The sequence below is a fragment of the Panthera onca genome, chromosome X (assembly GCF_046562875.1).
Source record: "Panthera onca isolate mPanOnc1 chromosome X, mPanOnc1 haplotype 2, whole genome shotgun sequence".
Taxonomy (NCBI): domain Eukaryota; kingdom Metazoa; phylum Chordata; class Mammalia; order Carnivora; family Felidae; genus Panthera; species Panthera onca.
Window position 1 is genome coordinate 128,350,625 of NC_138357.1, and position 21,576 is coordinate 128,372,200.

The window sequence follows — 21,576 nt, forward strand, 5'->3', positions numbered from 1 at the left end:
AGACTCCATCAAATCTCTGGCACATCCTCAGGGGGAAATCCATGCACCTGCCCCTCCCAAGCCTTGGATGGACTACTCCCCATTCAGTTTCTGTGGATGAAGATAAATCTGTTGGCTCAGCAGCCTACCGGTATTTTAGACTAGTTCCTTTCAATGCATTATTATTTAATCCATATTATTTTTCAACTACTCAATTATTTCAATGACTCAATACAAATTCAATCATAATTTCAATGATTATTCTTTAATGGTTGATTTTTTTTGTTTCCCCATCAACGGTGCACACAGGACCTAGATACACATTTATCCCCAAGAACAGAGAAGAAGTTGACAGATAGCATCACCACCAATGGGCATTTAATAATCTGGAACAGAAGATGAACGCATGGGCTCTCCAATTCCTTCCTTGAAATTTTGCAGGTGCCACGATCGGTTGACTTTGTCTGCCTGTGCCCAATCTTTTCCTCATGCCCCCACGGCAGATGTGTTCCCTTCTGTGTCGCACAGACAAAATGGGAACACCCCACAGCAAGGCTTTAGCCATATGTTGCCCTGATTCAATTCGGAAATCTGGTGCCGGACAGGAATGATGCTTTTCTTGTGTTCCTTCACAGCATTGGCCACCGTCTGGATCACCACATCGTAAGAGGGCTCCGTGTCTGGCGTCAGAGGTGTGGACTCAGAGGGGTCCCTTGTGAGGTCAAAGAGCAGAGGAGGGTCATGGTAGGTGACCAGTTTTCCCGAACATCGGCAATATTGGGTCTCATAGCAGCCTTGAGCTCCTGGCGGCTGGAACACAGGTGTCACGTAATGAACCTTCCACACTGCCTCACCTGGACAAGAAAAGACACGTCAGCAACATCCAACCCATGTGCCAACCCATCTTGTGTTCTACCTTCTCAGGCATTTTCCCTGTTCTTCCTCCTTGCCCACAGGTTAAGGCTAAATGTCATTCCATCCTTAGAACAACACTAAGAAATCAGACTCCCCTGGTATAATTTTATATATCCTTGGAATCTGTCACATGTTTTGCATCTCAAAACGTATTATTTCTTATAGATGACCCCCTACCTTTCTAAAGACAGTGATTCTTAGAATGATTTCAAAGAAGGTGTTTTCAGTGGCCACCCTAGAATAAATGGACTTGTCTCAACAAAGTGTTGAGAATGGACTTGAGTGGCTATAATCTTGGCGTCCATAGCAAGCAGGGGCTCATGTACTCACTGTCCTTTGGATGCCAGCGTGCTGCGTGGAGAAAGGCACCACAGTAGTGGAACAAGAACTCATGCTCTGAGCGCTCGACATCTCCCTGAAGCAAAGGCATGAGGTCCTGGCCATCGATCACCCTGCAAACACACGCAAAGGGCATCAGGCAAGGGGAAGATGACCACTGGGCTGTTTGAAGGATGACATTCATGGGACGCCTGGATGGCTCCATCAGTTAAGCGTCTGACTCTTGATTTCGACTCCGGTCATGATCTCGCAGTTCATGAGTTCGAGCCCTACATCAGGTTCTGCAATAGCCTGTTTGGGATTCCCTCTCTCTCTCTCTCTCTCTCTCTCTCTCTAACTCTCTCCTGCCCTTTCTCTCTTTCTCTAGCTCTCTGCCCCTGCCCTGCTGTCTCTCTCTCTCTCAAAAATAAACATTCAAGGAAGCAAACAAACAAACAAACAAAATACAACCAAATCACAATTTCATGAGCAATTGCCTTTCTACTTTTACAGGAAATCTTATAGAACCTCTAAAAAAATCTTATACTTTTTCTCTTATATTAGAAAAAAGGATCTTCTACCTCATGTTAGAAAACAGTAATAATAAAACCTACCTTGTCATAAGAAATACAATAATAAGTGTCAGATAATCCTAAAAATGATCATGAAAGAATGAACACTCTCTTTATTCTCAGATACAATGATTGCCTGTGTTGATAATCCCTTAAGAGTTCTGTGCACTAATTCAGTTTAGCAAGGTCACAAGTATAGAATTTTATCTCTATATCTTAGCAATGAACACCTAGGAAATCCATTTTTTTAAACTAGCATTCACTACAGCATCACAAAACACGGTTTCCAATGTTAAAATTTTGTGTCCCAAAGCCACAAAACATCTGATAAGAGAACTGAATGTCCAAGAGATGTACAATGTCCATAGACTGGAAGACGCAAAATTGTTAAGATGTCAATTTTCAACAAGCTGATCTATAGATTTAATGCAAACTCAACCAAAATCCCTAAAGGGTCTTTTGCACAAAGTGAGCAACATGTTCTAAAATTTACATGGGAGAACGAACAAATAATTGTTAAAAAGAAGGAACTAGTTTGAGGATTCATACTAAATCATTCCAAAATTTAGTACAAAGAAAGACTAATCAAGCCTTATGACTAGTAAGGTCATAAGGGTGGGCATATGAATCAGTGAAACAGGAGACAATCCAAGAAACAGACCAATACATATGTCGGTCAATTGATTCTCAACAAATGTCCAAGGTTATCTAGTCAAGGAAGAACTGTCTTTCCATAAATGTCACTAGAACGATTAAATATCTAAATGCAAGAAAAATAAATCTCAACCCATACCTCACACTATATAAAAAATCATCTCAATATGGACCATAAGCCTAAATGTAAAACCTGAAACTGAAAAAAAAAAAAAAAACACAAGAAGAAATCATAACAGGAAGTCTTTGTGACCTTTGAATAGAAAAATGCAATTTAGATATATTACAAAAATTACAATCTATAAAAGAACAAAAGAGGTGCCTGCATGGCCAGATGGTTAAGCACACAACTCTTGGTTTCGGCTCAGGTCACGATCTCACAATTGGGGGGATCAAGCCCAGCATCAGGCTCCGTGCTGAGCATGGAGCCTGCTTGGGATTCTCTCTCTCTTCTCTGCCCTTCCCCTGCTTGAGTGCATGAAATATCTCTCAAAAAGAAAAAAAAAACAAACATTTACAAAAAATTTTTAAAAATTTTAAAAATTTTTAAAAAAGTAAATTGACCCTTATCAAAATTGAAAACTGCTTTTAAAATAACAAGCTAAGAGAATGAACAGAAGCCACAGAATGGAAGATAGGACTGGCAAAATGCAGATCTGATGAAAAACTTGTGTTCAGAATATATAAAGAACTCTCACAATTCAACAAGAAGAAAATAAAATGCCCAGTTTAACAAAACAAAAATGGACAAATGGTTGGAACAGACACTTGGCAAAGAATGGACACGGGTGGACCAATAAGCACATGGAGATGTGTCCAACAGCATTAGTCCTTAGGGAAACACAAATTAACAGCATGATCAGATTCAACTGCATCGTTATTATATAAGATGGAAAAGAATGGCCATAGCAAGTGTGGCCAAGAATGTGGAGCCACTGGAAATCATACATATCGCTGGTGGGAATGCCAAATGGGGCTGCCATTTTGAAAGTCCATCTGAGAGTTTCTCAAAAACATTTATTGATACTATGACCCAGATTTCCTGCTCTTGGTCATTTACTCCAAAGAAATAAAAATTGATGTCTACCCAAAGACCTCTGTGCAAACATCCAATGCAACTTTCATCATAAAAGCCAAGTTTCTTTCTTCAAAGCACACATGCCTTTCAGAATCTCATGGAGCCTCTCAGCTCAGTTTTCCACTGAAGAGTAAAAAAAGTACTGGGAATAAAGATAAGATGTTTTTAGAACTAATTCTGCAAAAAATAAAAAGCAAATCAATTCTAGGAAGGAAATCCTAATCAGGGATCAGAGGACAATATTTCTTGGGGTTGTAATTCTGCAGAACACTTTGAGTCCAATATATAGATTATACCAATGTCCCAAAGTCAGTGCACCCCACTGATGTCTTAGAAAATTATTTTTATGACTGTGATCAGCTCAATTAAGTAAAAAGGTACAGGGGCACCTGGGTGGCTCAGTCAGTTACGTGCCCGACTCTTGATCTCAGCTCAGGAGCTCAGGTCTTGATCTCCTGGTTTTTGAGTTCAAACCCCGTGTTGGACTCCTCACTGGTCATGAAGCCTACTTTAAAGAAAAACACTACTTCTTCACTAATATTACTATGGTTTTAAAAAAATGGATCATTTAGGGGAGCCTGGATGGCTCAGTTGGTTAAGCACCCAACTTCGGCTCAGGTCATGATCTCATGGTTCGTGAGTTCAAGCCCCACATCAGGCTCTGTGCTGACAGCTCAGAGCCCCTGAAGCCTGCTTTGAATTCTGTGTCTCCCCCCCTCTCTCTCTCTCTAAAAATAATGGATCATTTAGCTCAAATCAATAAATGTATTTCTTAGGAGACCAGAATTGTATTCTGTTACTATTTTATATAAATTCTCAATAAGTCCTATTATCCCCTAAAATGAAGGTTAAAAAAAAAATAAGTTGGTCTTTCTTTGCTGCTGTTTCTAATTTGCTTTGGGATTTATTTTACTTTCCTTTAGAACTAGGTGAATATGGAAACATTACAATCAGTCTTTGGGCTTATGACGAAGACGTGTCAGTGGGTTGGAGCCGCTAGAATAAACTATCCAAAAGGCGCCTGCAAGGTTGCCTTGGTCCGTTGTCTCCAGGGAGTGTTAGGATTCAGTAGGAAGGGTCTCCTCCTGGTGGGATTGAAAATCACGATAGGCATTCGAGTCTCCATGCAACGTCTTACCTTCACATCAGCCTCCGGATCTTGCGCAGCAGAATCCAGGGGACTGTTGTGTCTCTTGCATGGGGGAGTGTTTTACCACGTGCTCATCCCCAAACCTCCCCAGTGAAAACCGCACAGTGTCTGAGACCGGTGCCTCGTGCACCCATGATGTTCAAGAGGCACAGCCACGCACGAACCCAAATCTTTTAGGTACGTGTTGAGACAGTATGCTGCCTGTGTCCCGAACGCTCTGAGAACCACAATGGCGTGAACAGACGGTATGACATCACCTGTCCTGAGGGACCGTGCTTCCTGACACGGCCGCCAGCGTGGGGAAAACGTCCATCATACTCGTGGGTTCCTCGATCACTTTCCCAGCTGGTAACCTTCCCGGCCAGCGGACCAGTCCCGGGACGCGGATTCCACCTTCCCAGCCGGCCATGCCTTTCCCACCTACAGGGTGAGGCGACAGACGTCCAGGTAAAACAGTCGTGGGGGCAAAAGTGTTTAAAAATGTATTTGATGGGAGGCAGGGGAGGGTGGGTGATGGGTATTGAGGAGGGCACCTTTTGGGATGGGCACTGGGTGTTGTATGGAAACCAATTTGACAATAAATTTCATACATTGAAAAAAAATAAAAATAAAAAAATAAAAAAAAATAAAAATGTATTTGAAATGTATTTCTACTATTTAAAATATACTTAAATGTATTCAGATGTATTTAAAATGTGCTCAAATGAATTTAAAAATTAATAGTACGGACGATGTGCTCGGAGCCAGCACTGTGCAGAACTCTGAACGGGTCACGGGTACGTGTCCATGCAATTCCTTTTCCTTGGGCTGCTGATAGGTGTTCAATTGAATAACTGATTGTATTCAATATGGTGTATTAGCACTGGCTATTGCCTTCGCCCGTACGGCTGTTACCCCACATATACACCTGCCTCGGCCCCAGCCTCCTTCACACCTTTGCTCCAGAGGTACTCTCTCTGTCATTTCTGCAGGCACACTTCTGATCAAATGACAGCCCCATCCTAGAATTTTTTCAGGCTTTTTTTTTTGTTTGCAGATTTACTAACATATCCTAGAATTTACTCATTCTTTTCTTTTTCCTGGTATGCCACCGTTCACGACAACGTAAATTCCCTGAAGGCAGGGATTCACTGCTTTTGGTCACTGCTGAATCCAGAATGCATGAACACACGTTGAATGGAATAGTATGGATTTATGCAAATTTATTACCCAACCCAGGGCATTCTAGAGAATGCGCGTAGGAGTCAGCAATGACCCCGCGACAACAGGCATAAACCAGGATTCTCTTGAGCAAACCAGGAAGAATGGCCATCCTACGGTGTTCATGGATTCTTATTATTTCATTGAATTACTCAATCACAGCATGTTCAGAAATGGAGATTTTTAAAAAATATCCTGATAGGCAAAAATAGAATTTCAAGAATTTGAAATCGAAATTGAAATCCCAATTTCCTCATGGGATTTATTTGATTTCCTAAGCGTGCACTTCACTTGTGCACTGATGCCCCACAGCCAGACTGAGACAGGGACGACCCTATTCACACAAAAACATTATTTCCTACTGAATCTGTATTATTATCGTTCATACAATTATAGATTCAGTCGTTCTGCATTCAATAGGAAAGCATGAATATCATTAATATTTTCCTCTAGAAAACACTTTGAACTGCCTTTAAATACCCATGCTAACACATTTCCAGACAATTTTCCAGACAATTTTCTCTTCACAGCAGGGTAAGTATTATACAGACCAGGACAACATGGCCTAATGGAACGTGTTTTCATGCACTAAATGTTGCATCAGGACAAGGAGTCGTTACCTGTGCATTTAATGACACAACCAGAGACATGCTTGCTTCTGTGTGTGCTAAGCCATATCCTTACAAGACAGCACCGAATCTTCCTTAACAACCCAGGAGCCTCTGCTTTTTGTCCTCCATACCCTGGCTACCAGATTTTTCCATATCGAGTCTTCTTTCTACAGCCTTATAAATGTAATCAATGAGTAGATAGATATTCAGTTCATTGGCAGAGATGTGCAAAGGCACATGGTTATGGTAATACTTTATAACCTCATAGTGTTTCCAGGCAGGTAGATTTCTAGATGTCCCTTCAGCAGAGTACCAACCCTGGGGGCTAATTTCCCCAGAAATCGTGGCAAACTTAAGGTCAATTTCCTTGGTTAGCACGTTATTTTACCCAGAGCCAAACAAAATGAACTTGTTCACTTTTTCATGCATCAGTCGGTTCAGTTCACAGATTTCCATTATCATGAGCACGAGAGAGCTTACTTACAACCAGACCCGGCTCACCATCCCCCTCCTCACCTTTGTATATTCCGTTCCATCCCCCGACCTGGGCGTGGCCCACCCGTGCCTCCAAATGTCCGCCGTGGTCTGATGTAAAGTAGACGAGTGTGTGGTTCCTCACACCGAAATCATCAATGGCATCAAGAAGCTTGCCTGAAATAGTAAAAAAGAAAGAAGGAAAGAAGGAAGGAAGGAAGGAAGGAAGGAAGGAAGGAAGGAAGGAAAAGAAGAAAGAAAAAGAAAGAAAGAAAGAAAGAAAGAAAGAAAGAAAGAAAGGAGAAGAGAAGAGAAGAGAAGAGAAGAGAAGAGAAGAGAAGAGAAGAGAAAAAGAAAAGAAAAGAAAAGAAAAGAAAAGAAAAGAAAAGAAAAGAAAAGAAAAGAAAAGGGACACGTGTAATGAATGTCATGATGAGCCTTGGGCTATAATGTTAGTCTGTGTTGCTTCTGCGGGAGTCATTGCAAAAATGTTTCTCATTCACAATGCACCCTGCTTACGGTGGGTGATAGTGTGAGCTCCAGAACAGTGTGTGGTTGTGAACTTCTTCTCAATTCCTCCTCCACATCTCGTGTTGGACGGACGATTATGTTACATTACTAATAAAAATCGATTTATTTTTTATTATCATTACTATTACCCATCGCTATATTATTGCTTAATCGTATTTATTTTTTAAAGACTTTGTGATGCAGATGCCAACATTTATATTGGTGACCCCTAAGTCATGTTTTGCTTTTGCTGATTTTTCTTTTGGGGGCGTCCTTATTTCTATTCTTGATTTCCGTGGACTCCTTTATTCAGGAATGAAACATTACATTGATGCTAATTGTTCCTCTGTTTGCAAGGAGCCTGAGGCATGCTACTTTTGGGTACATTTTTGGCATTTCGTGAGGCTTAGCGCTCTTTGCCTGTGTCGTGACTTCCCTGTGTTTTACTAGCTCTGTGCTCATGTGCTATTGTGATCCGTGTGTGTGTGTGCCTGTGTGTGTGTGCACACATGTGCACGTGTCTGGGCCTTCACACGGCACACACATCCTCTGTGGGTCTCTGTGTCCCCACCTCTTATCTTCTTGCAAGGTCACCTGTCCCTTCTTGCAACCACCCACTCTTATGACGTCACCATACCTTGATTCCATCTGCAAAGCCTCTATTTCCAAACACTGTCGCATGTAACAGATTCCAGCACTTACAATGTGGACCTTTTTTTGGGTGGGGGGGAGCTCAATGCAACCCCAACACCAATTTTGCCCGACGTATCCCATCCCTGCCAATGTGCGTTAGTGACCTCCCTGCTACATTCTCCTCCTCGTTGGACCGTCTTCTCGGCTACCTGTTTCGGCATCCCTGATCTGAAAGTCAAATCTTCTGCATGTGATTTAGTGTTTTAAGGTTTATTTTCAATAGTGCTTTCTTTGCAACCATAAAAGTGAGATTTGACACTTTCCTTCAACTGGCGTCCTGTCAGACGTCCCTCAGGCACTTGGTAAGGAGGGCTTACCATGTAAGAGTAATTAAGACTTTCATTAGACTCGACTTGGGCCTCGATATTAATTTTGGAATCACTAATATTTTATAAGAGTCACTGTGCCCACCCAGAACCTGGTATATTTCCATTCATGAAAGTCTTCTTGTATGAGTCAGGTGTCTGCAATGTGGTCACCTACTTTCTGAACATATTTCTATATATTGATAATGGGTATTGGAGCTACTATGAATCGTAGCCTATCACCCACTGTATCTTGAAATGGGTTATTTTTAACAGAAAGAGAAAGAATTACGTATTTATGTATGTACATGTATATTAGAGTATATACATATATATATAAAGCATAATAAACTAAATATACTATTACACTAATTCTATACTAGGAGTATACTATATAATGATCTCAATATCTTTTTTTAATCTTTATTTGTGAGACAGAGAGAGACAGAGTGTGAGCAGGGGAGGGGCAGAGCACAGAATCCGAAGCAGGTTCCAGGCTCTGAGCTGTCAGCACAGAGCCCAACGAGGGACTCGAACTCATGAAACGTAAGACCACGACCTGAGCCGAAGTCGGGCGTTAACCGACTGAGCCACCCAGGCGCCCCTCAATATCTTATATATTATCTTAATGTCTATATTATTATATATTATTGCTATAGTACTTATTAATTTAGCATGCTATTAATAATATAATATATTGATGACCCACGTATTTCTTCTATTATATAGTACAGGATATACAATTACTAATGATCTATGTACATGTTATATCTTTATATTTTATGTTATATATTATATATGTGAAGTATATATTTAAGTTGATGTTGGAAATCATGTATTTTCATGGTTACTCCCTAATTCATAATTTTTTTTGTTATATTTTTGAGAAAGCGAGCACAAGTAGGGCAGGGGCAGAGAGAGGGAGACGGAGGATCCCAGATGGGCTCTGTGCAGACAGCAGAGAACTCACGAACCATGAGATCATGACCAGAGCCGAAACCAAGAGTCGGACTCATAACTGACTGAACCACCCAGACGCCATTTACACTTTAAATGAGCATGTTGTGACTTGTCCTGAGATGTGTGTGTGCGTATGACTTTCTCAGACAATTGTGTCCTCTCCTGGGCTCCTGCCGCCCTGCCCAGGGGACCTGCCCAACACACCCAACCCATAACCCACTCCCAGCCATCACCACTGCTCTGCACGCAGGGCCAGCCAAGCCTCTCCTCCTGCTCGCCTGTCCCATCTGTCCGCCTCACCTCGGACTCTCACCGTCCCCTCCCATTCTCCATGAACCTGCTCTGAGCTACTGAATTCTCTGGGACTCATTTTGGATGCCTTACTAACTAGGTACCAACCAGAGGATTTCCCCTGGGTCGAGTAGGGAATGTTATTTGCATTGAAAGCCTCTAGGCAGGTTTGAGGAAGCAGGAAGCCAGATGGGGTGGGGGTGGGGAGTTTCTGGAGCTTTCCAAACACCTGTGAAGTGGCAGGTGCTGTAGGGCAGGAAGTTAAATGGAGGGAGATGAGGAAACATGGTTAGGTTCTTCTAATGCATCCTGTAAGCCCTCAGACTCCTACAGGCGGTAACCAAGAAAACCTAACAAATAAAACATTGTAACACGGAGATCAGAGATTTTTGGGATTTTGGGTTTTGATATAGTTTCCAGGATGGGTATGTTGAAGAAAAACAAACTTTTTTTTTTTTTTTTTACTATTTCTGAAATGACATATGGAAACGTGATTATTTATCCTGAAGGCTCACGTCTGCCTGGACAGACAGCATATACACGGCCCGTGAGTACCCACGCTTAGATATTTCGAACACTTTCTATTGATTTACAATATTAAAGCAAATCGGATTTGTTTTTGTTCTTTTTTTTGTTTCTACTGACCCCATCCTCAGTTGGAGTTAGTTTCAGACACACACACACACACACACACACACTCACGTGCATACCTATGCCTGCATAAACACAGACCTGTGTGCCTGTATTTCGTTCAATACTATTTCTATTTCTAATAATGTTTCAATCATTTCTGTATTTTGAAGACTGTGAATTGACAAGCTTGATTTCCAAGGCGTCTCTCTCTGTTCCCCGAAATCCATTTCGTGCTGCCCACCAGGGAGGCCAGCCTCGCGTGCGTTTCTGTGTTTCCCCGGAGGAAACCCTGAACCCAATGTGCCAACTAATACACGTGTGACAGAAACACCGGGACTCACACTGACAGGGAAGCACTGAGCGTGCTTTTGTGGGAAGTTTGTCGAGGGCTGGCACCTGTGGCATCGTTGAGGCTGGCGGGGGGCCGCATGAGGCTGTCCTCGACTATCAAAGCCCGGGCTTCCCGTGTCCCTACATCCTGTGCCACTTACCCACCATGAAGTCCATCTCCTGAACGTTGTCCCCATACAAGCCGTGCTTGCTGGTGCCGATGAACTCGGTGGTCGTGGGAAGCGGCACGTGGACGTGCAGAAAGGAGAACACAAGAAGGAACGGTCCCTCACGGTGCCTGAGGACACATCAGTCACATGGCTCGTGAGTTTGCAAAGTCCGGGAAAGGGAACCACAGTTAGCGAGACCGTCCCTCCTCTGCCTACCCTAAGAGAGGCGATGCATGCACCAGGCGGCATTGTGGCTGCTCTGGACTCCAGCATCCCCCAGCGTCCGGACCGCCGCCGGGGACACATGCAGGACGGCTGCAGTCTCAGTGACCCCGCCTGACACAGCCCCACGCTTTCCCAGGGCTGACGAAATCTGCAGGCCAGAGTCACATCCAACAGACCCAAGGGATGCCAACTCTTTCACAACCCACGAGCAAGCACGGACAGAGACATCTTGGCAAGCCGTCCCCACACCTTTGGCCCTTCCTGTGAGGACACGGAAGACAAGGCTGACCTACTTCGAGCCCTGACGATCCTCCGGGAAGGCAGGTCCTCAGCTAAACAGTGCACGACTCAAATGCGAGTCTTTGGGAAATTTCTCCTCTGATGACATGTCATGAGGGGAAGTAATGAAATCATCATCATCATCGTAATGAAGTTGCACCAGGGTGAGCTGGGCAGAATGGCTGGTGTCCCTCCAAAATTGAAGCCCATCTGGAAGCTTGGAATGTCATGGCATTTGCCAATGGAGTCTTTGGGGATGTAATTAGTGGAGGTGAGGTCATCCCGGGGTAAGGTGGGGCCAGAATGCAAGAACAGGTGTCCTTCAAAGAAACGGATGGTTCGCAGATATGGAAACGCACACAGGGGAAGGAGGCTTTGGGAAATCAGAGGCAGAGGTCGGGGTCATGTACGGACACGCCAAGGAACACCCAGCACCGACAGCAGCCACCAGAAGCTAGAGGACGCCAGGAACGATGCTCCCCTCACAACATTCTCAGGGAGCACAGCCCAGCTGACACCTTCCTTTGGGACTTTTCCAGTGTCCACAGCTCACAGAGAGTACGTTTCTGCTGTTTCAAGCCCCTCCGTTTCTGGTACTTTGTCCTTGGAGCCCAAGGAAGCTGCTATATGTGCTAGTGAAGAATGAGATTATACAGATGCCACCTTGCATGGCCAAAGGGAATCTGTAGATACAATCAGGTTCAGGATCCTGAGACAGTGGGTGGATAATCCTGGATTATCTGGGTGTGGACCCAATGCAATTACAAGGTTCCTTACGAGAGGGAAGCAATAAGGACACAATCAGACAAACATGATGTGGGTAGGAGGTAATGGAAGCTGAGATGCAGGGAGAGAGCTACAAGCCAAGGAAAGTCTGCAGTCTCTCCAACGTGGAACAAAGAACACTCTTCCCTAAAACCTCCCAGAATGAGCCCGTCCACCCAAAGCCTTGATTCCAGTGCCATGAGTTTGGGGTTCCTGACCTCCAGAACCATCAAATAACAAATCTGTGACGCTCTGAGCCACCCCCACTTGCGGAAATGTGTTCCAGCAGCCAGAGGAAACTCACACACTGAGAATCCAGATAAAAGGGATCTCTAGCAATCTCGAATCTATGCCACCTGTTCACGGCCACATCGCTAGTCAACAGAATGCCTTCCGAATCTTCGGGTCCCCATTCCCCTTCAACATGGTGCCATGATAGATCGTATAGACCTTCTGAAACTCAGCACAGGTTTTGGTGACGGGAGTCCATTTCCACACCCCAGCATTTGCTCCTGATGTACTAATGTAAATGGTAAGCGACAGCACGAGTGGAACAGAATCACTCGTCTTGAGCTTTCAGTGTGACGGACCCACCTTGCAACCTGCCAGTGTGTCCCTGTGCAAAACACCTATGCCTCTGCACATGTGGAAGTTACCAGGGAATAAGGCGTTTGCCCTGATGAAACCAGCCATTGCATTGCATCTACAAGGCAAAGACGGTTTGATCTCTCTCTCTGTCTGAGAGTACAAATTTGTTTTGTGCCCTCGTGGCCTATGGGGTAAGGACAAAGCTAGCCACACATGGCCCAAGATACTTTATATCAGCAATCAACTCTACAGGGCAGTCAAACACACTAGCTTACAGATCCCTACCCTGTGATGACCTCATCTTCACAAATCATATCTCCAAAGACCCAATTCCAAAGTAACATCAGATTCTGGGCTTCCAGATGGATGTGAAGTTTCTAGGGAATTCCATTTCACACTACCCTAATCCAACTCACCATGGCACAACTTCCTTTTTAATTCATTTTTTTCCCTTTCTTTGCGTTTCCATATTTCATTGCAGCCGAAGTTTCTTAGAGTGGCATTTGCGTTCTGTGTGTCCCTGCTTAGCCGAGGACCTATCTTCCTTCTGCTTCAGCTTTATTTGGGAATGCCTGGCCCCTTGTTCGTCTTGTTCTTGCTTACCTTTCAGGATTTAGTTAACATGTCTTCTCAAGTATGGTTCCCTGATATCTTGGAAGGTTCCTACAGTTTGGACTGATAGCACCCTGAACTAATGCCCATTACCCTATTTCTTATCATGGGCTTGTACATCTAATGTCATCACTAAATGTGTACTTGTCCTCGAAGCCCAGACCCCAGGATGGTGGTCAGTAAAGACAAAAGGTGAGCAAAAAAATGTGTTCACAGCCTTTTTCTGAAAAAAGATCCATCAGCTAGATGTTTCTAAATGTGGCTCCCTTGAAAACTTTCCAGTGATTATGTTTGGGATGCATAGGACTCTCTAACGATCACCACTGCCCTAGGCGGAATAAAATCCCTTATGTATCACATGCTCAGTGATAAGCCCTCTGATTTTAACTTCTCAAAAAGTTTTTTCCCTAACAGGAAAAAAAATGCAATGGCCAACTTACTCTACTATCTGTTTCCTGGCAAATACATTTCCCATTGTACATTAATATACAAACAATATGCATTGCAAATTAATAAGCCAGTTTTGTAAGTCTCAGTCTAGTGTGAGTCTACCTGCTTGGTCTGACCAAATCTGAATTTCGAGGCCAACAGAGATATTGTGATTTTAATAAGAGGAACTCAAATGAGATACCACCTCCTCAGGCACTTCCTGAAGAGTCCATGTGAACTCCAAAACACGCACTATTGTATTGTCTAGCCCTAACTAGCAATATTCCATTTCTTAAGTCAACATTGTTCAAACCATCACCTTTTATTTTTAAAAAACACTCATTCTCTTATGGTTTTTAAAAGACTCCTGTCTTATCCAAATGGCCAACAGGCACATGAAAAGATGCTCAGCATCAATCCTCATCAGGGAAATACAAATCAAAACCACACTGAGATATCACCTCATGCCAGTCACAGGGGCTCAAATGAGCAAATCAGGAGACTATAGATGCTGGCGAGGATGTGGAGAAACAGGAACCCTCTTGCACTGCTGGTGGGAATGCAAACGGGTGCAGCCACTCTGGAAAACTGTGCAGGTTCCTCAAAAAATTAACAATAGATCTACCCTATGACCCAGCAATAGCACTGCTAGGAATTCACCCAAGGGATACAGGAGTACTGATGCATAGGGGCACTTGTAGCCCAATGTTTATAGCAGCACTCTCAACAATAGCCAAATTATGGAAAGAGCTTAAATGTCCATCAACTGATGAATGGATAAAGAAATTGTGGTTTATATACACAATGGAATACTACGTGGCAATGAGAAAGAATGAAATATGGCCCTTTGTAGCAACATGGATGCAACTGGAGAGTGTGATGCAAAGTGCAATAAGCCATACAGAGAAAGACAGATACCATATGTGTTCACTCTTATGTGGATCCTGAGAAACTTAACAGAAGACCATGGGGGAGGGGAAGGAGAAAAAAAAAAGTTAGAGAGGGAAGGGGCCAAACCATAAGAGACTGAGAACAAACTGAGGGTTGATGGGGGGGTGGGGGAGAGGGAAAGTGGGTGATGGGCATTGAGGAGTGCACCTGTTGGGATAGGCACTGGGTGTTGTAAGGAAACCAATTTGACAATAAATTTCATGTTAAAAAAAAAAAAAAAAAATATATATATATATATATATATATATATATATGTTTTAAAAAGACTCCTGTCTTTAAAATACTCATTGTTAAATCCATTAAAATACATGGATTTTGAAAGAAAATGACTTTTACCTTTCCATAAATGAAGTCGCCTCCCTCACCATGATGGAGCCAGCACGCTCTGCCTTCATCGGTTGTTCAGTGATCTCGTGCTCGCGCATGAGGAGGCAATCCCAGTACAGAGGGGATTTGTAACTGGAGAACCAAAAGTAGCCCAGCAGAAAAATAAAAAGAATCATGGAGAATATGAAAGACCAGGGAAGACAGATCAAGCGACTCAGCTTCCCCAAGGCAGCCGTGAGTGCAGCAACGGCGACCAGCTGAATGCAGAGCCAGACTTTGCCCCCGATGGCTAATTCCGTGTCACGCGAGGGATCCGGCCAGCAAGGTTCAAACAGAGTGAATGGCATGCCATAGAAGTAATCAAACCCATAATTATATGGGTGATGGCAGTGGTCATGTCGGGAATCACAGTTTAAGCCTTCGTGCCATTTGCCTGAAATGACAAACAGACAAATAATGCATAATATGCACACACACCACCAACACTGTGTGACTTCTTTACTGCACAAAAATCTGTGTCAAGACCTGGTTGTGAGTGACCAAATAGGATGAAAATTAAAGGGAGGAAAACACACTTGTGAGTTTGCAGCAAGGATGTGAACTGGGCAGTTTCTCATTCACAGGAAGAAAAAAAGTCATAGCCACAAAGATGAAGACATGAGAGAGTCAGTGTAGACTATAGATGATGGATAGACAGGTGAGTAGCTAAGTAGATAAATAGATATTAGATGATGAGATACATATGATATAAGATGGATAGATGGATACATGAGTGGCAGATGAATGGATAGATGTATGAGTGGATGGATGGATGGACAGACGATGGATAGATAGATAGATAGATAGATATGATGGATGGATGGATGGATACGTATATAGATAGATGATAGATATGATGGATAGATAGATAGATGATAGATATGATGGATGGATGGATGGATAGATGGATGGATGGTTGGATGAATGGATGGATGGATGGATGGACAATGGATAGATTAGATAGATAGATAGATAGATAGATAGATAGATAGATATGATGGATAGATAGATAGATATTATAGATGGATAGATATGAAGGATGGATGGATGGATGGATGGATGGATATGATGGATGGATAGATGGATGCATGGTTGCACGATGGATAGATTAGATAGATAGATAGATAGATAGATAGATAGATGTAAATTATAGCCATAAAAATAAATGATAGAGATAAGATAAATGATACATGACGAATAGATGGTGGGTGGGTAGAGATAGTACATAGATATATAATGATAAATACAAATAAAATCATGGCAAACAGATGGGTAATGTATATATGCATACATAGGTGGACAGATAGATATATGATAGATGAGTGGATGTGTGGGTGGATGGATGGACGGACACATAGGTAACAGATAGATATAGAGAATAGATGGATAGATAGATAGATAGATAGATGACAGATAGATAGTTAGTAGATGTAGATAAATGATGGAGAATGGACCAGGCATGCATGAGTAGATGGTTGGATAGATGGCTGGCTGGAAATCCCAGAGTCTCCCACTAAACTTCACTGAACTTTATTTGATAAAACTTGCCACACGTTTTGAATGGTAACAGAAAGATCCATGTTTGTCCTGTTAACATGAGGACTGTAACAGAATCTGATCATGTGTATCCACTAAACCATTAATGGTTCCCCCCATGGAGTTAGGGCCACATGAAGGATGCAGATTCACATCTCAGAGCACCTGAGGGACTAAGCACATGAGAACCAGGACTACTGGCCCAGGCTTTCCTGTCCTGCACCTCCATGAAGACTGTCTCCTCTGATCAATGTCAAATTGGTTACAAAAGTCAATTTAAAATAGCATGTTAGGGGCACCTGGGTGGCTCAGTCAGTTAAGCATCTGACTTCGGATCAGGTCATGATCTCACAGTTTGTGGGTTCGAGCCCCACATCGGGCTCTGTGCTGACACCTCAGAGCCTGGAGCCTGCTTCCGATTCTGTGTCTCCTCCTCTCTCTGCCCCTCCCCTGTTCATGCTCTGTCTCTCTCTGTGTCTCAATAATAAATAAGAAGAAGAGAAAAGAAAAGAAAATAGCATGTTATTCTGGAGATACCCAGGTGGTTCAGTCAGTTAAGCGTCCAACTCTTGGCTTAAGTCATGATCTTACTGTCACTGACAGCACAGAGCCTACTTGGGATTCTCTCTCTCCCTCTTTCTCTGCCCCCCTCCCCTGCTCTCTCTCTCTCTCTCTCTCTCTCTCTCTCTCATAATAGATAAATAAACTTTAAACTAGGATGTTATTCTCAAGCCAATTGAAACCCAGGCTCTCAAACAAAGACAGTAGGTGTAGCTGCACTTGATTGGGGTGACAGATACAGGGTGTTGACATTTCTCAAAAGTTAGTTTTTAAATATTTTTTTTTTCTATTTGGGTGATGGTTATAGGGCATAGACTTTTTTACGGAGTCATTAGTTTACGGAGTCATTAGTTGATGCATAAAGCTATTTGTGTGTTCTTGAGAGAGCTTGTCACACTTCACAAGTGTTGTGTGGTGAATGGGTTGATGTATTCCAGAGTCTGCAGAGAATAATGTAGAAATCACAGTATCATACAGAGTTCTATGCAAAGACAAAGAACACAGGATTATACAGAAGCACGTGGGGTGGCCATCTGGCAAGAACTGGGGGTCTGGTGGGAAGCGGTCTTCCGTCATGCCTGAATTCTGTCTGAAAAGAGTGAACGGGCGTCGTTTAGGAAGAAATGTGTGTGTGTTGGTCAGGGGGCATTAGGGCAGATGGTCCCAGGTGAACAAAGCATGATGAAGAATTCTGGAGGACACAGGGAACACGTTTCCTTGGGAAAGACCGTATGATAGATTAAGCAGGGTTAATTTTGGAAAGTAAAGAGAAAGCTCACAGGTAGCCCACAGAGTGGTGGATATAGAGTCGATATCACACGGAGGGCCTTCTCTGCCACAGCCAAGATGCATGCTTCTTTGGAGACAAAGGGTTTCCAAGAAAACCACATCGAGCATAGAACGACGCAGATTATTCCTTTGTAGTAAACGAGGCATGCCCGTGGTCGCTTCTTACCTATCAATGCCGTACTATACCCTTGCCTCTTCAGTAAGGCTGCAAATGTTGTCTCATTGCGAGGGAGTCCAGCAGGAGCTCCGAGCGTGGAGATCACACGGCTCACTCTGTTAGAAACCATTCCTAGACGGGATGGGAAAAGAAAAGCAAAAAGCAGAAGGCACGCGCAGTGAGTAGGTTCCCGTGAGATGGAGAGGAGAGGGAGTCACGGGGAGTTCAGGAGTTGGAAGACGCAGACATGACGAGAGAGGATCAACAAAACCATCACGTGGGCGAGGAAAATCACGTCCTGCAGACAGAACTCACACCGGGCCCCATGACGCACCCCTTACCCACTTGCACACACACGCACGACACTACCAGATACGCACAAGCACACCACTCAAATAACACTCTACATGTAGCCTCTTGCAAATTTACAACAGGACTGGGTGTCATTTCAGTAGACACGCGTGACTGAACCACTAACACAGGCCTACTCTTGGCAGGGGAATCATTGTGTCGGTAAAAGAGCCAAAAAATGAAATCATGAAAACCTGAAATCCTACAATGTGTGTGTGTGTGTGTGTGTGTGTGTGTGTGTGTGTGTGTGTGTTTCTGATAATAAGTTTTAGTATTTGCAGAAAAGATGGATAAGCCAAATGTCTGTGAAAAACCTGACACTGGGGCATCCGGGACAAGTGGACATCTAGGTTTTGAACTTCTCCGAATTTACATAAAGTGAGCAGCACAGAAAAAAAAAGAGAGTCAAATCACATAGAAGTGTACTACAAGAAGAAAAAAAGAATAAAGAGTTAACGTTCACTGGACCTGATGCGTTCTAGCACCCGCTAAGCCAGATATCATCAACCTCAAAAGATCTGAAAATGAGTCAAACATGTGTCTGGGCAAGTACACAACAGAACTTTTCGTAAGAGCCTAAAGCCAGAAACAATCCAATGGTTAGTCAATCAAGGGACAGATAAGCAAAGCCTGTTGCATCCATACAATGGTTGAAATGGGTGATGAACGTTTGAGACATTGTGCTAGGACATCCTCATGACAGCCCGGATTAGCGTAGGCGTGTTCTATACGTTACGTCCTTCTGAGACAGCTTCTCGTTCTTGCCCTGGGATGGAAAGTCCTGCCTACGCCTGATTGCAGGCCACCGAGGAGAAACATTCAACTCTAGGTGAATAGACATAACTCAGCCACGCAGGGTGGGCTTGGGTTGACTAGGAGAGCAGTGCTTTCCACACAGACGTCCGCAGCTGTGTGTGCATGGACGTGTGTCTGCCCTTTTTGGGGCAAACTTTTCGAAATGACCTAGTCACCTACTCACTTCCTCGTGGCTTAACATGTTCACAGAGAGTAGCAGAGGTGCGTCCATCTACACACCTGATCGGATGGGGTATCTTCCCGTGAGGAAGGCGGCCCGGCTTGGGGTGCACATTGACGCGGCGGAGATGTGGTGTTTCAGTTGTACGCCTTCCCTTGCTAAGCGGTCGATGTTAGGAGTCCTGGAAAGAGAGACAGAGGGGAATTGCAGAGGGGACAAGAGGGGACAGATAGAGAGAGAGACAGAAACCAACAGCTCTGTTTGCTGTGATTCCCTGAGCTCAGAATCAGAGAAAAAGTAACTGCACACATCGCCTAATTGCCTGGTTTCTGCCCGCATCGTGGAGAAAATACAGCTGAGGTTTTAGGCAGTGGCTGTGTATTGCACAGTCGATATAATTTGGTTCTGCAATGTGGTATCTACTGCATATATTCAATGAGTACATTTAATGGCACTGCCTTTTAAGATATATGTAAAATTGGGGCGCCCGGGTGGCTCAGCCAGTTGAGCATCTGACTTCAGCTCAGGTCATGATCTCACAGGTTCATGGGTTCAAGCCCTGCATCGGAGCCTCTGCTGACAGCTCAGAGCCTGGAGCTGGCTTTGGATTCTGTGTCTCTTTCTGCCCCTCCCCCACTCACTCTCTCTCTCTCTCTCTGTCTCTCTCTCTCAAAAATAAATAAACATTAAAATTTCTTTAAAATAAAATATATGTAAAAATACTTCTGTGTTTATGGGCTGATGAATTAAGGCTAATGACTTACACACTTTAGTTATGCCTAGCAAGTAATAGACCCAACGACAAGTTCAATGCACAGGCTCTATAGACAGACGTCTTTGCTCCAGACAAAGTTTGCAACCTCTGCCTCATGATTCCCTAGAAAGGTGTGTGGACGTTGGAGAAAATCAGACAGACTGTACAGAAGAGAGACAGCCCCCTGGCTGGAACCCAGTAAAATGTAATGAGACCTGGCTTTCTTCATAAGAGAGAAGATGGGACAATATGGAATTGTTGATTTCCACGTATAGACTTCACACGTCTAGCCCTGATGCACTCCTAAGCCTTGGCGTAGGCATTACTCATGTACGTGGCCTGCCATGGTTCGTTTTGTTGCCTACCACAAAGCTCTGAGTCTATTTCATGTACATTTTTTTCCTTCAGAATGCCCATTCTTACAATACAAGCACCTCCCCGTAAAAGGTCTGTTGGCTTCCAGAATTAGGAAGGGTGCAATGTCCAGTCCCGCCGAGAAAAAGTATGCGTAAAAATCGTCGCTCATCATAAAAGTGCATATCGCAGAGGGCTCAGGACATGGTAGGTAACTACTCTAAATGCCTTGCATCTGTGAGCCCACACCTGTACACTGCTCACCTGCACGCTTGACCGATAAGAAAGATAAGAAAGACACACAGAAGTCAAGTAACTTGTGCCAGATTTCAGAACCAGTAAGTGCAGAATCAAGATTCAAGTCCAGACGGTCCTGATCTTAATATTATGGGCTTCTTTTAAAGGCAAATTCCATCCCATGAGTTTGGTTTTCCACATGATGTAGTCATAAAACGTTATCAACCTCCCAAGCCTAGACAACAAGTGAAATAGCACAGCTCAACTCGAAGCCATACCTCATCGTGTCATTGCCAAAGCAGCCCAAGTCACCGATCCCAAGATCGTCCACTATCATCAGGACAATATTCGGCTTGTCCTCATGCACCTCCTGGGCCCCACGTGGGCTTAGGAGTAAACACGTCCAAGACAGAGCGATGGCGAGGATCCTGAGAAGGGACAATGGATTTTACAAGGATGGCTTCAAGAGCTACTTCCCATTACCGTGTCCCCATGAATGCAGCAGGGCTCACGGGAGACCAGGCAATCTCCCCAGGAACAGGCGAGCCTCGAGTGTGTCTCTTCCCAAGCATTGACTGCCACTGTCGAATGGGGCCCACAACGCGCAAAGAGAGGCTCCCCTGGGTTTCCTGCTCACACACACAAAATGCTCCTCCAGGACATGAAGTCTGAAATCATTTACTTGAAGACAAAGCATTTCTTACGTCAGGGGCAGTAAAACTCCTGAGGTCACATCCCTGGAAGAAGGGGCCCGCCGACTTTCCTTTGCACTGGAATTCAAACGCGGGTGGGCACAGAGTTTT

General features: G+C 43.8%; 1 protein-coding gene across 1 annotated transcript in view; it reads right to left on the bottom strand.

The window, feature by feature from the left end:
* Nucleotides 1-300: 300 nt before the first annotated feature.
* The window catches only part of LOC145713836 (arylsulfatase F-like), a 48,101-nt gene continuing 26,825 nt past the window's right edge, over nt 301-21,576 (bottom strand). Inside the window, exons 5-13 of the mRNA XM_081792627.1 lie at nt 21,052-21,201; nt 19,488-19,609; nt 18,111-18,233; nt 15,029-15,452; nt 10,835-10,971; nt 6,994-7,128; nt 4,924-5,086; nt 1,225-1,346; nt 301-833 (exon numbers count right to left, since the gene is read on the bottom strand). Of these exons, the coding sequence (XP_081648753.1) occupies nt 466-833; nt 1,225-1,346; nt 4,924-5,086; nt 6,994-7,128; nt 10,835-10,971; nt 15,029-15,452; nt 18,111-18,233; nt 19,488-19,609; nt 21,052-21,201 (1,744 nt within the window). The 3' untranslated portion in view covers nt 301-465. The remainder of the gene's footprint in view (nt 834-1,224; nt 1,347-4,923; nt 5,087-6,993; nt 7,129-10,834; nt 10,972-15,028; nt 15,453-18,110; nt 18,234-19,487; nt 19,610-21,051; nt 21,202-21,576) is intronic.